The sequence below is a fragment of the Xenopus laevis genome, chromosome 7L, assembly GCF_017654675.1.
Source record: "Xenopus laevis strain J_2021 chromosome 7L, Xenopus_laevis_v10.1, whole genome shotgun sequence".
In the NCBI taxonomy this organism is placed as follows: domain Eukaryota; kingdom Metazoa; phylum Chordata; class Amphibia; order Anura; family Pipidae; genus Xenopus; species Xenopus laevis.
In genome coordinates, this window is record NC_054383.1 from 72,446,246 (window position 1) to 72,460,696 (window position 14,451).

Genomic DNA, 14,451 nt, shown 5'->3' on the forward strand with positions numbered 1-14,451 from the left:
TTTATTTAATATTGCACACGCGTTAAATATTGTGCAGTTTCCTTCATATTCATAGAACTAAAAAAAATTCTGCAAGCTTGTTTCTTTTGCCTTTTATTTTCTTATCTCCTCCACTTTTCTTTTTATGTAAAAATCTTATCAGGGTTATTATACAATATATTGAACAACAAAGGGTATTTCAAACAACGGACTCTCAAGGTAAATATGAGTAAGAATTATTATAAGACAAATCAAAACTTATGAAATGGAATTAAAATAACTAAACCAGTGGCCCTCTGAACTGAGTTATGAACACTCAAAGACCAAATATTACTTGCTTCTAGTGTGTATGCACTTGGATGCAGATCTGTAACTATAAAACATTCACCACCTACATGAAGTAAACCGATAAAGTGGTTTCTATTTCAAAAGATAGAAAAAGGTACACCTGAACTGTCTTAATGGTCACTTGGTAAGATCTAGAGATGTTAATCACCAACTCTGTTCTTCAAAACGTGATTTGTACTTTACATTTGTTTATTTTATTTTATTGCCTTTGTTATATATTATTTCATTTGTAAAGTATAAGAAAATAAAAAAAATTTGGAAAAAAAAATATTGCCTCATGAATGCAGTTTTCATTCTAAGCAACTTTAACTTACACATTACTTAAAATTTATAAACATACAGCCAAACACTGATTTTATGTACCTCCAATTTACATTTTCAGTCATTTCATGTTCTAATGCATTTCAGGGAGAGCATTTTGCATATTTTAAGTACATGTCCCTGCATTTTACATCAAAAGTTTGCCCCATTTTCCTTAAAAACCCCTGTTTTACCCTATGACTTCCACAAGATTGTGTTTCCACAAGATTTTTTTTTTGTAGTTTACCCCTGATTTTAAGTACACTCAGTTTAAGTTTTTTCCCCAGTCCCCTGAAAAATGTAAAATGGGTTTGATGTAATTGCTATTAAAAGCAGAATCAGTCTTTTGCTATTCCTTGCACTGTTGGTCCTGACTCCAAGTCCCCCGAAACACTGTTTCAGTAGTCGGTATTTTGGCCGGAGGTGGGACTTTAGTGTCCAATTGAAAATTGCACACTTTCTCCTATTTCCTTTGTAATATAGGACACTAGCATGCCAATGAAACCATTCAGAGAAGTTTGCTCATAAAACAAAATAATTTTTGTCTCATATGCTTAGATCACATGAAATTATGTCCATAATTGACCAGTTTAAGTGGTAATAGCTGGTGGAATATAGGACCCAGCAGAATTCAGGAGCAGAAGAAGGGGAGGTGTGCACAGACATGCAGACCATGAGCAGACTGGAGAGAGAAACTGCAAGAGGATAGAATTGCCTGGGCAGTATCAAGAGGTAAATCAGCAGCAGGAGCTACAGTAAATACAGTGAATGGTGGATTGTATCCTTCTTGGTCTCTAGAGTGAAAATTACTGATAGCTTGTGCTTATCTTTTCACTGACATCTTCAAATGAATGGATAATGTCTAGTATGAGATGCTGTAAGTTTTTGGGGCTGCAATAACAGCTGTGAAAAGACTGTTTTAATAAAGTATAACCTACTTATATAATAACTTACTTCTACTGCTATAACGTTGATACTGAATTCTGCAGGAACTGACAGATTCAAGCCTGACAGATAAAACAGCCTGCATAAGCACCCAGAAATATTTTCTTTTCATATCTATCCAGGCCAATGAATGTGATTTATGAGAGTGAGCTTATGGAGCTCTTTTACTGATGCAGGTGTTGAATTGCACAGTTACCAAAAGCAATCAAGGAGCACTTTTTTTTTTTTTTATCAAGGTTCTACCAGATAGAAAGTAACAGCCAATATTGCATTGGTTGCTACGGGTAAATAAATGGTTGCATTTTACAATCTGTGTTAGTAAATGAGCATCGCTATTTCCATTTGCATTTCCCATTGAAGTTTTACCACACTGCAACTTCGGTGCATGGAAGCACATTTGATTTTACTTTCAGAAACTGAATCTGATTGGGAAGAAGCTTATGGGTACAATTGCTTGGCACCAGTGTAGACTGTTGGATTGGAATTTTAAGGGTATAACTGTCTACAGTGCAGTGGAACTTGTGCCCACAGCCTTCATCGGACTTAAGGATATTGTTTCACTTTCTGATATATTGTGGATACAGGGGGCCCACACATTTATTGGAGCCCTTTAAAGACTTTTTCCTGTTTCATATATAACAGATGCTTCAAAGACACTTGCTGAGAAAACAAAGACCTAAGAGTTTGTTTTAGTTTTCGTATATTTGAATCAGGTGATGTTTTGAAAGTGATTTTGGTATATCATTAATATATACGACTATTTGTGTAACTAATATGTAGGGCAGATGCTTTCAGGCTTCTAGGGTTGAAGTCCCATTCTCACCATATTATAGTTTTGTAAATACCAAAGAAGATTGTAAATAAGTACTCATCCCCAAATCTTAAATCAGCTGCCTTTAGTCTGGACCCTTCCATCGAATGCTTTGAGGCACACTATGGCAGCATACCGTGCGTTTTCTACCATCAGTCAGTATGCGCACCACATGGCCTCTCCAAAATAATGAGTGCACTCTTCTCTGCTGCATTTACAGTCACAGGTTCCTCAGTGTTACAGCATAAATGCTGAGTTTAGCTACTGCAGTGTCCTCTTATGTTAGACTTACATAATATTACAAAAATGTAAATATTTGTCAATGTAATGAACTTTGCAGAAGCTGGAAGATGTCATTCCTATAGCACGGAGGAGCAGGTTACATTCTTGCCCTAGTCTGGGGTGGGTTGCCCAAAGCTGGTGCAAACTCTGATGAGGAACAGGTTAAATTGTTTCTGATTTCTTTCTCTATTTCTCTCCTCCTTCTCTTCTATTACAAGGAGGGGAAAGGGAGGGGACAGAAGAGTAGCTAAAGATCAAAAATAAACCTCTCAGGGGGTGGGGAATAGCGTGTGTATATATATATGAGGAGCTACCACAGGCAACCCTGATGCTTCCACTCTGTGAGAAGTAAAAGGAAGGAATCAGGAGAGGGGTGGGAGTTGGACTGGTGATTAGCAGATAGAATCTCCCATACGGGCTGGAGAGTGTGCTTTCTCTATGGGACTGACCCTCTGCAGTGACTCGCACGCTATTAGAGGGGACTTATCAGTTTTTGCTCCACTGCTTGCCTCTGGTTGCTGCGTCTTTAGATTGCTGTTTTGGTGCGAGGGTGCCTTGTGTTTGTTGGAATGCTCCATATTGCTGCCAGTATTCGAATGTTAATATCTAGATTTGTATTTTATTTACTCTGCCTTACATAATTTATTGCATTGCCGTTTGTGTATCTGGTGAATCGGGAGGTTCTTCCACTCAGATTTATGTAAGACATTTTGGGTTAATTTGTCTTTCAGGGGTGATGCACTTTTATTTTCTTGCCTGTTAATCATATACCACTCATTGGTTAATGCACATACTTTCTGCAAAACAGTCCCCATTATAAACTTGTTTAATTTCAAAAACCACTTGGTTTAGTTTGCGAAAGGTATATTGCTAGAGGTTTTGCTCAGACAGTTATTAATTGAACAATTAGAGTAATCAGTGTTTTCATTTCCTTCCTTTTTATATGTGAATGCTGAGATTCTTTGCAATGGGTTTCCTTTACCATCTATATTTTGCCCTTTTGCTTCTGGTTTGTTCCACTGCTGCTCGTGTGATTCCAGAAGTAGAAGTAACAGTGCCAGAACTTCTTGCAGGATCCAATGGGAAAATGACCTTGCGATTTACTGCACTAGGCAGAGATATAGCGCTCCATTTAGTTCCTGATGATGCTTTTCTTGGACCAAGGATGCAGATCAAACATGTAGGTAGAGATGGTGGGACTCAGACAAGCATGGATGGGTTGAGGACCTGTTTTTATTCTAGTATGGAACCACTGGCAGCTGTCAGTCTGTGCAAAGGTGTTCAGGGTGCCTTTATGCATGGAAGTGATAGTTATGTTATCCAGCCCAGAAAAGGATTTAGAGGTCAGGAGAAACTTGGTCAACACTTGGTATTCAAAGCACAGAATAGGAACACAAGTTGGCATGTTAAATCTCCAGAACCTACAGAGGACATAAACAACCAGGACTGGGCAAAATATGACCTAAATACTAAAGACACTAAAAGAAACAACCCAACATTTGCCCAAAAAGGAAGTGAAATTGGGAGCGCTCAGAACTTGGAAGAAAACTCTGACATATGGGCCATCCATGACATATCAAACAGCGATGTAAAGGGAGAGGCAGTTCATCCATTTCGACATCGAAGGTTTGTGTCCGAGGATCGATTTGTAGAGATTTTGCTGGTGGCAGACAATACAATGGTTCAGTTTTATGGAGATGATTTAGAGGTAAGAACTGGGACTTGTTTAACAGCAGTAGCATCATTGTGTTGACTTGAATTTTTTTTTCTTAAAGTCGCAGTTATGTTCTTTGTAAATATGTCAGCATTAGAAAAAATAAAGGGGTATAACGCTTATGTAAAGAACCCCACAGGAGGAATTCAGAAATGTTGATGCAACAGTGTGATCAGTCTAGTGGTTTCCAAACAACGAGGCAGCCCTCAGAGCATTGACGGTGTGTGTGTGTGGGGGGGGGACTGCATCAGGGTTTATGAGTTCCCACCTTGCTACATTAAAACTGGGTACATGTGAAATCACCATTAGTAAAAAAAATTAAGATACATACAGCAGCCTGTACTCGCTTCTAATCGCCCTTGCAGCATGCATTTAAATTGCAAATGATCTATTTGTTGAGTTCACATGAGTTCAGTTTTAATGGGGTGAGGTGGAAACTAGTGAAGATGTAGATCCGATTGGCCAAATATCTATAAGGCAGGTTTAAAAATATAATAGGAGTGTACTGCGCAGAAATTATGCAATATCCTGTATCTGTCAAAGCTTGCATTTGCCAGTTCTTGAAGAATTCAGTAGAAGTATGTTACATTATTTTTAAAGCAGTCTTTTCAAAGCTGTTATTACAAAACTTCCAGTGTGTCATCACCATTATCTGTTTGTTTTAAGATATCAGTGAAATGATAAGCACAAACTATCTTTAATATCCCTCTAGGGACCAATTAAGATATATGTGATCAGAATCCACCATTCTCAGCATGTTCTGTGTGATACTGTAGCTCCTGCTGCTGTTTCACCTCCTGATACTGCCCAGGCAATTCTATCCTCTTGCAGTTTCTCTCTCCAGTCTGCTCATGGTCTGCATGTCTGTGCACACCTCCCCTTCTTCTGCTCCTGAATTCTGCTGGGTCCTATGTTCCACCAGCTACTTACTGGCCACTTATGCACAGATTTTCCATGCAATCTGAGCATATTCCATGCAATCTGATTGGTTTAATTGTCTCGCTGGCTATATGATTGAATAACACAGGAAAAACAAGGAAGGTGTGCAATTTTTAATTGGACACTGAACCTCCACCTTTCCATAAAAAACATAAAAACCCTATAATACTGACAACAAATTGTTTCAATGACACATGAGACATAGTCAGGACAGTTGCTTAGAAATAAATATGTTTTCATGATTCAAAACTTGTTTCTAAAATATACTTTTAACCAGTGATCCCCAACGTGGCTCATGAGCAACATGTTGGTCACAAACCTCTTGAATGTTTCTCCCAGTTGCTTCAAAGCATGTGCTTATTTTTGAATTCCTGGTTTGGAGGCAAGTTTTGGTTGCATAAAAAACAGGTTTACTGCCAAACAGAGCCTCTTGCAGCTGCCAGTCCACATAGGGGCTACCAAATAGCCAATCACAGCACTTATGTTGCATCCCCAGGAACATTTTTTATTCTTGTTTTGCTCCTCAGCTCTTTTTACAGCTGAATGTGTGCCTACAGGTCAAAAAGGTTGGAGACCCCTGCCTTTAATGGTAAAGACAAGGACAGGGTATCCCCAGCTCAGAATTTTCCCCTACATGACTTGAATGGAAAGTACCTGGACCCTTCCCCTGTACTTGCAGATCACGTGGTTATCTCTTTGAAATACTTATTCATGTATCTAGGTGATCACCATTTAAGTAAATTAATCTTAATTATACTGTATCTGTCCAGGTGATGTGGTGCTTGTAATTGGAAAACAAAAGAATAAGCAGGTGTAAACACATACCCTACCACTATATGGTATTGTATAGGTAGCATTGGGATTCTAGTCTTCGCTGAAAATCATTTGCCAGCTTACTACAGCACCCTTGGACTTGAAGTGACTTGTCAGGATGCTAGGACTCTTAACTTAGCTGTAGCTGGTGTGATAATAAATTTTAACTGAAGTAAAATTAAAGGAATACTTATATTTCATTTTGAAATCTGACATGGGGCTAGACATATTGTCAGTTTCCCACTGCCCCATTCATGTGACTTGTGCTCTGATAAACATCAGTCACTATTTACTATCACCCCCATACCTCCCCCCCAGCAGCCCATCAGCAGAACAATGGGAAGGTAACCAGATAGCTGCTCCCTAACTCAAGATAACTGCTGCCTGGTAGATCTAGGAACAGCACTCAATAGTAAAATTCAGGTCCCACTGTGACACATTGAGTTACATTGCATAGGAGAAACAACCTGCCAGAAAGCAGTTCCATCCTAGTGCTGGCTCTTTCTGAAACCACATGACCAGGCAAAATGACCTGAGATGACCGCCTACATAACAATATTACAACTAAAAAAAAATTACTCTTGCTGGTTCAAGAATGAAATGTTGTAGAGTGAATTATTTGCAGTGTAAGTAAAAACCAAAGAAATTTGTAGGAAGGCATTGCTGTTCCGTTGCCCTGGAATGGCATTACTTACCCTCTATACCCACTATAGGGTACAAAACACGCTATATCTATTAATGGCCACTTGGAAGTGGACCAAGGACTTACTCATGGACATGACTTGTAGCTGCTGCTGGTATATCTGCGGCTGCTTCCCAGATATAAACTCAAGTGGTAACATCTGTCACCATCCTGTATATTACACAAAGCTACATGTTTTCCTTTGAGCTTTATTTGCAAAATTGATCTGGCTTGGTACACTGCTGGTTATACATGCAACTAATGTACAGTATGCTGGCCATAGAATCATTCTATTGTAGTAACTCACAACAAACCAAGAGTAGCTGAAGATAGGAAATAAACAGACCCTCTAAGGTGACCTGCACACTTGAAAAAGGGCATATGTTGCCCGAAACATGTTGTGTGAGAAATAAATTTGCACACCAGCAGTAACTCTGCTTCAGCGTCCTGTCTGTTCTCAACTTTTGTGAAACTATATTACTAAATTTTAGTGCCGGGACGGAGCACCAGTGAGACAGCTATAGGACCAGCTATACTCTCCACCGTGTATATATCTACTATTGTGACCTGCACACTATTGGGGCACTCGGGTCACTCTGATCTCGCTGTATCTTTAGATCGCTGCTTTGGTTCAAGGGTGCCTTTCATTTGTTGAAATGCTTCATATAGCTGCCAGTAGTCAAATGCTAATATAAGAATATTTTCTATTTTATTTACTCTGCATGTCATAATGTATTACAGCAGCATATCAAGTTGGTTCAATTACCAGCTATAAAGTTGCAGATAAAGCTAAAAGCAAAAAACAGTTAGTCAACTTTGTGGAATATATAGACTGGTAGCAGATGTTTTGCTTGAATTTATATAACTAAAGATGAAGGATGCAGTAATCATACAGATTTGCATGGACGTTACCATTGAACCACTTCCAAGTTGCCATTAACATGTTTGGAATAGTGTGTTTGATAACTAATCAGTGATGGGTAAAGTTCAATTTCCATGCAAGGCATCTGCAATCGCATTCCCCTACCCCAAGATGACAGTGACTCCCCTTTCCATTCATGCACAGAAAAATTCTGGTGCTCACTAAGTAGCCTATTCCTGGTACTGGAGTTTTCACTATTGCGCCCTAAGCATGTGCCTGTTCTGTGTCCATTCATGACCAGATGTATGTTTGTGGGCTGCTCACTGATAAACCATTCCTTAGTTGATATTTGGAGGCTCCCATGTTGTGGAGCTCTGATGAAACATATCAACATATCCTTTTGTCATGTCTGACTTGGATGAATACTATACAAATTTAGATTTAAATTAGAATTAAATAGTATATTGTTTACTTCCTAGTCCTGAGCTGTATCACCTGGTTGCTGTTTTGCCCTGTTGATTCCCTTTATATATATTGAATTAGGGTACTATCTGCAGCTGAATGGCACCTCCACAACTCCTTCTGTAGGATGCTCATCATTTTGGATGAAAATAAGTGGGATGAAATCATAACACAAGAATACTGCTCTGTTTCTGCCAAGAGAACCTGTAATACACTTTAGAGCAATGTTCCCTCTGCCCTCCAGCAGGGAATACATTACTGCCTGTACTGTAATTCATTGTGGGTTGGTAGTTCATTTGAAGTGGTCAGACCAGATACTTTGTGGTCGCTGATGTGTCTCAGATGACACACTGCAAGTGTTCAAGGAAAGTACACTTCCTTTTGTATTTTTATAGTGTAACATTTAATCCCCCTCAAAGCACAAGTGTAAGAAGCTGGTTTTACAAGAAAAAAAAAATCTTCTTTAAATTCTTTAAGTATTTCCATTTGAAGCAATAAAGCAGTTATTCCCAACCTGTGTAAATGCTGCCTCCTAAGCAGTAGCTTGTGTGAAACCAACATGGAAATCAGTTAGGGAAAGAATATTTATTCGTCAGTTGAGATGCCCAGGAAAACCCGATTTGAAATTTGTTGCGTACAAGCGGGTATTTGCTTTGTGTTTGTCTTTCAATCTTGAAATAAATCTTGCAACAGAGGAATTAATCTACCAAAAATGTACTCACCAAAAAGTCCTAAAAAATACAGACTTGGTTTTACAATAAATGTTCTGTAGATTATAGGAGATGATTTATGAATGTTTGTGTTCTTTTTTTTTTCTTTTCCCCAAATCAAACTTTTTAGAGCTAAAAATCATGTTTTCAACTATTTACTCTAAACCACCAAAAATTGGTAATTTGTTAAGTGTAAAAACTATAATACAAAACTTCTCCATATATATAAATATTTGAACACTGAGGCTTAAAATAATAAAAATAATAAAAAATATCAATAATAATTATTTAATAATAGTTAATTAATTAATCATTAATAAATTAATTAATAATTAATACATTATTAAAAGAATTAATACATAATTAATTAATTAATAATAATAAATAATAAAAAGCTAAAAATGATATTTTCATACAATGTGAGTATGTGTTTAGTAGCTTTAACTAGTGGCTGTACAATGGACATCCTTGATTAAATGTTTTAGTAGCATTTTTCATTATAGCTAATAAGTTTTGGTTAGGGAAAGCAAATTATCATTTTGTAAATTATATGGAGCACATAGGTATTCCTTACAAGGGCTGCTTTGCACTGAGTTACAGTTTGTTTACTAGTAATTACATCATGTGATTAGCAATAGTTTTCCTACAGTATATCAATTAAAAAAATATTGTTTAAATACCCTTAAATACATTATTTATTTGTATAGTTTTGGATTTATTAGCCTTGCAATTCTGCCTGTTTTTAAGCTGCAATTGATAATGCTATCTGGTTAAAATTTAGACTAAGGTCTGGCCACACAGGCAGATTCGGGGAGATTAGTCGCCAGACGACAAATCTCCTCTTCTTCGCGGCGACTAATCTCCCTGATCTGCCTTCCCCTGCCTTCCGCTGGCTAAAATGTAAATCGCTTGGGGCAGACACACGGAGCGCTTAGTTTTCCGAAGTCGCCCGTAATTGCCTCTCGAGAAAATTTCAGGCGACTTCGGAAAACAATGGGCTCTGTGTGCCTGCCCCCAGGCAATGTACATTTTAGCCGGAGGTAGGCAACGGAAGGCAGATCAGGGAGATTAGTTGCCACAAAGAAGAGGAGATTTGTCGCCTGGCTACTAATCTCCCCGAATCTGCCAGTGTGGCCAGATCCTAACAGCAGAGACACACGTGGAGAAGCACTCCAAGTGCCATCCCGACGGTGATTTTGATTCTAGTCAGCAGGAAGGCAGTTCGGGGAGATTAGTCGCCTGAAGAAAAGGCGATTTGTTGCCGGGCGACTAATCTCCCCGAATCTCCACTTGTGTCTCTGGCCTAAAAAGTATCTGTTGCCTGATTGCCATGTTGAGGAGTGCCCTGTATTCTGAAATGCAGCCTTTTGTACAAAAATATGTGGGTACTACTTGAATTCTGGCTCCCCCCCTCCATTTGCAGCTTGCACACATTTAGGGTCACCACCTGGCTGGTTTTGAACTGGACAGACCATTTTTTAATTTGAGTGATCCAGTTCAACTATGCCTATCCATCAAAATACGACCTGACACTTGGACAAAAATCCTCTCCTGATACCCTGCAGTGACATCATTTTACCACCTTCTAGAGTGGGGGTCCCCAACCATTTTTACTCATTAGCCACATTCAAATGTAATAAGAGCTGGAGAGCAACAGATGGATCAAAAACATTCAGAGGATACCAAATAAAGGCTGTGATTGGTAGACCCTTATAAGGACTGGAAGTGTACAGGAGGCTCTGTTCGTCAGTACACATGTTTTTTATGCAATCAAAACTTGCCTCCAAGTCAAGAATTCAAAAATAAGCACCTGCACCTGAGGCTATTGGGGGCAACATCCAAGGGGTTTGTGACCAACACGAGGCACTGGTTGTTGATCACTGCTCTACGGCAATACACCTCCCCTAAACATTATTGTCCAACACATCTTCATAGACCTATTCCTTTACTTCACTAAGGACTGCACATTATATGTTGTATTACCAGCAAGGGGGCAATGCTGCACTGTAGAAAAGTTAGCTCATCCAGGAGTTCAGGTGGCATGACCAATCAACGCATCGGGTAATTATTGGTGGGAAAGTATTTTTTCAGTGATTAGTGTGTTTTGTACAATAACGTTTAGGAAACATTTTATCAGTCCATATATGGCCATTAGGAATCCCTACCAACCAGCTGTTTACATTCCTAAGTGGAGCTGCAGAGCAAGAATAATTTAAAACCACTCAAATTAAGCAATAAACATTAGCTGAAATAGGCAAGAATTCACTGCCCATATTATACATATTGGTTATTATTAAAAGTTGTAAATAGAAAAAAAGTGCTAAATCTCAAACAAAATTTTGCTTTTTACAATGTCAGTTGATCAGATGCACATCTGCATGAAGGTTGTTTGTATATTTGTCTTAAATTTCTTACTTCGGTAAGGTGCAAGCCTCTATAATCTCATTATCTATCAGTCACATTTATATGGCCATTATACACACAAAAAGTTTCAATATACGTTTCTGTGTAATCCAAAAGTTCCGACTTTTTACACCTTTTGAAGATCCACAAAAATGAGATTGCATCCAAGTAGACCGATTGTGTAAGGAATCGGGAAAAGACAGTGCATCACTATATAGATTTTATGTAAAAAAACACAAATTATGTAACCAAGATGGATAAAATATTATGAAGTACAGGAATTATACTGGTCACTTTGGATGTAGAGGAACTTCACTCTTCAATCCCTCCTGATGTTGGTTTATCGGCTTGCAGATTTTATTTCCAAGACAGTGGTTTTGTATTGCAACTTCTGGAGTTGGTTTTTAACCAACAATTATTTTGTAAGTCATTACTTTATTTTGCAAGTGCAGTTGTGGTCTCTTCAATTCCCTCAGCAACAGCAATTCCACAATTATGGATCCGCACACACCAGTTTTTCTGCAGTGGGGAAGCCCCCTTTCTTTTATTTATATTCACCACCAATATCAACGTTTCGGGGGGTACAACCTCCCTTCGTAATCATTACAATACTCTTAAATTCCCTCACAGTCAGTTGCACATAAAACCACTTTTTTTAAAGGCACTTGCTTGATGCCCCTTAGTCCTTCGTGTCTTGTGTTCCAAATCGAACAAGTCAAGTGTATCGCCCCCTAATGATGGCAGAGCATGGATGTTTTTGATCATCAGGATGTCATGTGTGACGCACATGTCGCCTTCTCTCGTTATATGTGAATGATATATTTATGCTGTGAGAAGGTGAGGTTTCTCATCTCGATCACTTTCTAGCTCAATTAAACTACTATAATAGAGATATAAAATTGACATACAATTGGAGTAAATAGGAAGTAGAATGTTAATATTGTAAATGTAACTATGTGTGTGGATGAGCATGCACTTATTCCTTTTTGGCATTAAATCTCAGATTTGGCTCAGGCACAGTCTACATTCCAAAACTTCCATTATGATGTATTTTAAGATAGTGGAGAATTATTAGGATTCAATAGTGTTAAGAATTGCTTTGTAATACATTGTATTTAGAAAACCTAGCAAGCATGATGTTAATGCTGTCTTTCAGCTCCATCTTCTGACACTGATGTCAGTGGCAGCTCGAATCTACAAGCACCCAAGTTTGAGGAACTCTGTGACTCTAGTAGTGGTGATGGTCATACTTGTGGAAGATGGTGGGTCTGGACCAGATGTCTCAGATAATGGAGGACTAACTCTTCGTAATTTTTGTAAATGGCAACAGAATTTCAATCCATCAAGTGATCGCAATCCTGAACACTATGACACTGCCATTCTCCTTACCCGTCAGGTACAGTATTATTTAAAGTGGGAATTTTTATCAATATGTGTAAAGAACAGGCTGAAAATACTCTATACATGTCCCTTAAACAATAAGCAACAGCAGGTGACTTTTCATAGAACTTTTACTGCCAAAAAGAACAGATATGAAGTGCAGCTCTTAGTCATATCTCTATTGGCTGGTCCCCCCAACTCTAATATGGTACATTGTACTGTGAGCAGGTACACTGTAGTATCTTGACTCTAACACAGTTAAATTAGACTTTTAACATTTTTTGATTTACCCAAGTAACAAATATAATTCTCCATTGACCAAAATTGACTAAGGGCTTTGTTTACACAATGGATAAAGGATGGCTGAACACAACAGAGTAAACACACTGCAATCAGGGGCATAACATCATTGACTGATTCAGCAATAACAAAAAAAATCTAAAAGCCCCTTGCTGGTGGGCAGCATCGCGAGTCAAAAACAAGTGTGTAAACATCGCACCAGGCTCCCCTTTTCCTCTGTGTTCTTTTGCGAGGTCTGCACCCCCTTTAGTTATGAAGTGACTTCAATAAAGACTTCTGATTAAAATAAAATATTTAAATTATATGTCAAATCAAATTAATTTTCATGTTTGGTGTTGCTGGTCTTGCTAGGTGCTACAGTTACAAGGCACACCTGAAAGTAACACCATTAGTTAACGGAAACTTTCTATTCATGAACAGCTCCCAAAAGCCCTACCAGAAAAAATGCAGGTATGACCAAATACACATATCATAATTTCCAGAAATGGTGCTGAAATGTCGTTTACATGTAAATTTCAATTTTCGGCTGTGCAATGGAGCCCAGGGCAATTACACAGTTGTGTCCTTACAGTGATAAGTAGCTCCTTGAGGAGGAAATGGAATGATTGCGTTCTATGCCAATTCCATTGCAAACATTGGCACACTTGCTTGTCACACAGTTGTCTAGAAATGCTGACTGCTAGCTTTCCAACAAATAATCACCTAACAAGTGACACATGCTGGCAAGAAATTGCCATAAAAGTGAATGGGAAACACATGTTTTGTGCCCCACAAAGCTACTAATTAACCAAACAACAAAATGCTCCGAATTGCCCAGTGTGCTATTAGAAAATTCCAGCTGACTGATTAACAAGAGGAGTTAAAATGCTTGGTATCACTCTCCATTCATTTTAACAGTCATCACCTGGATTTGGGGGTGCACTAGTAGATAATGTGGCATTGTTACAGAAATGCTGACTGCCACCTTCCTACTATCTCCTGACCTACGAGTAAGCCAATAAGTCAAGGTAACTGCAACTGAAGTGAATGGGGAGAAATTCAGAGCATGTTTTTTTGCTTGCCACCAAGCTTGAAATTGCCATTAGACAAAACAACTGAAATAACCCCATGGTGCTGCGTTTAGTCAGTTGCTGACATCTGGCAGAAAAAAACAGCAGTCAAAACACCCTGTGCTTACTAAAGGTGCCCTGGAGTTGATTGAGTTTTTGAAATTGCAATTTGGATGGTGGTGATACCCCCTTCCAGTGTTCACCAAGTTGTGATGAAAATGTGTGGTCATAGTAAGGAGAAGCAAAACACCCTGTGTACCAATGCCCTAAGGCAGTGGTCCCCAACCCGTAGCTTGCGAGCAACATGTTGCTCGCAGCTCCTCTTGGTGTTGCTCGAGTAAGCTTTTCCAGCCCCATACCTGTACTGTTTTACCCAGTAGGTCCCGACTCACTAGCCCTGTGTAATAGGAAGCATTTTAATAGATTGTGGGCCAGCGAGATCCCTTCTCCCTGACTCACCATAAGAAGCGTA

The 14,451-nt window shown here is 38.7% G+C and overlaps 1 protein-coding gene across 2 annotated transcripts in view; it reads left to right on the forward strand.

Moving 5' to 3' along the window:
* Positions 1 to 1,263: 1,263 nt before the first annotated feature.
* adamts8.L (ADAM metallopeptidase with thrombospondin type 1 motif 8 L homeolog) overlaps positions 1,264 to 14,451 on the forward strand; it is a 36,136-nt gene continuing 22,948 nt past the window's right edge. The window contains exons 1-3 of one of the 2 annotated variants that reach the window (XM_018225690.2): positions 1,264 to 1,359; positions 3,706 to 4,373; positions 12,407 to 12,646. In XM_018225690.2, coding sequence (XP_018081179.1) covers positions 3,753 to 4,373; positions 12,407 to 12,646 — 861 coding nt within the window. In that variant the 5' untranslated portion in view covers positions 1,264 to 1,359; positions 3,706 to 3,752. Of the gene's footprint in view, positions 1,360 to 2,695; positions 4,374 to 12,406; positions 12,647 to 14,451 lie in introns of those variants that run through there. The other variant, XM_018225689.2, reaches the window with a different exon arrangement.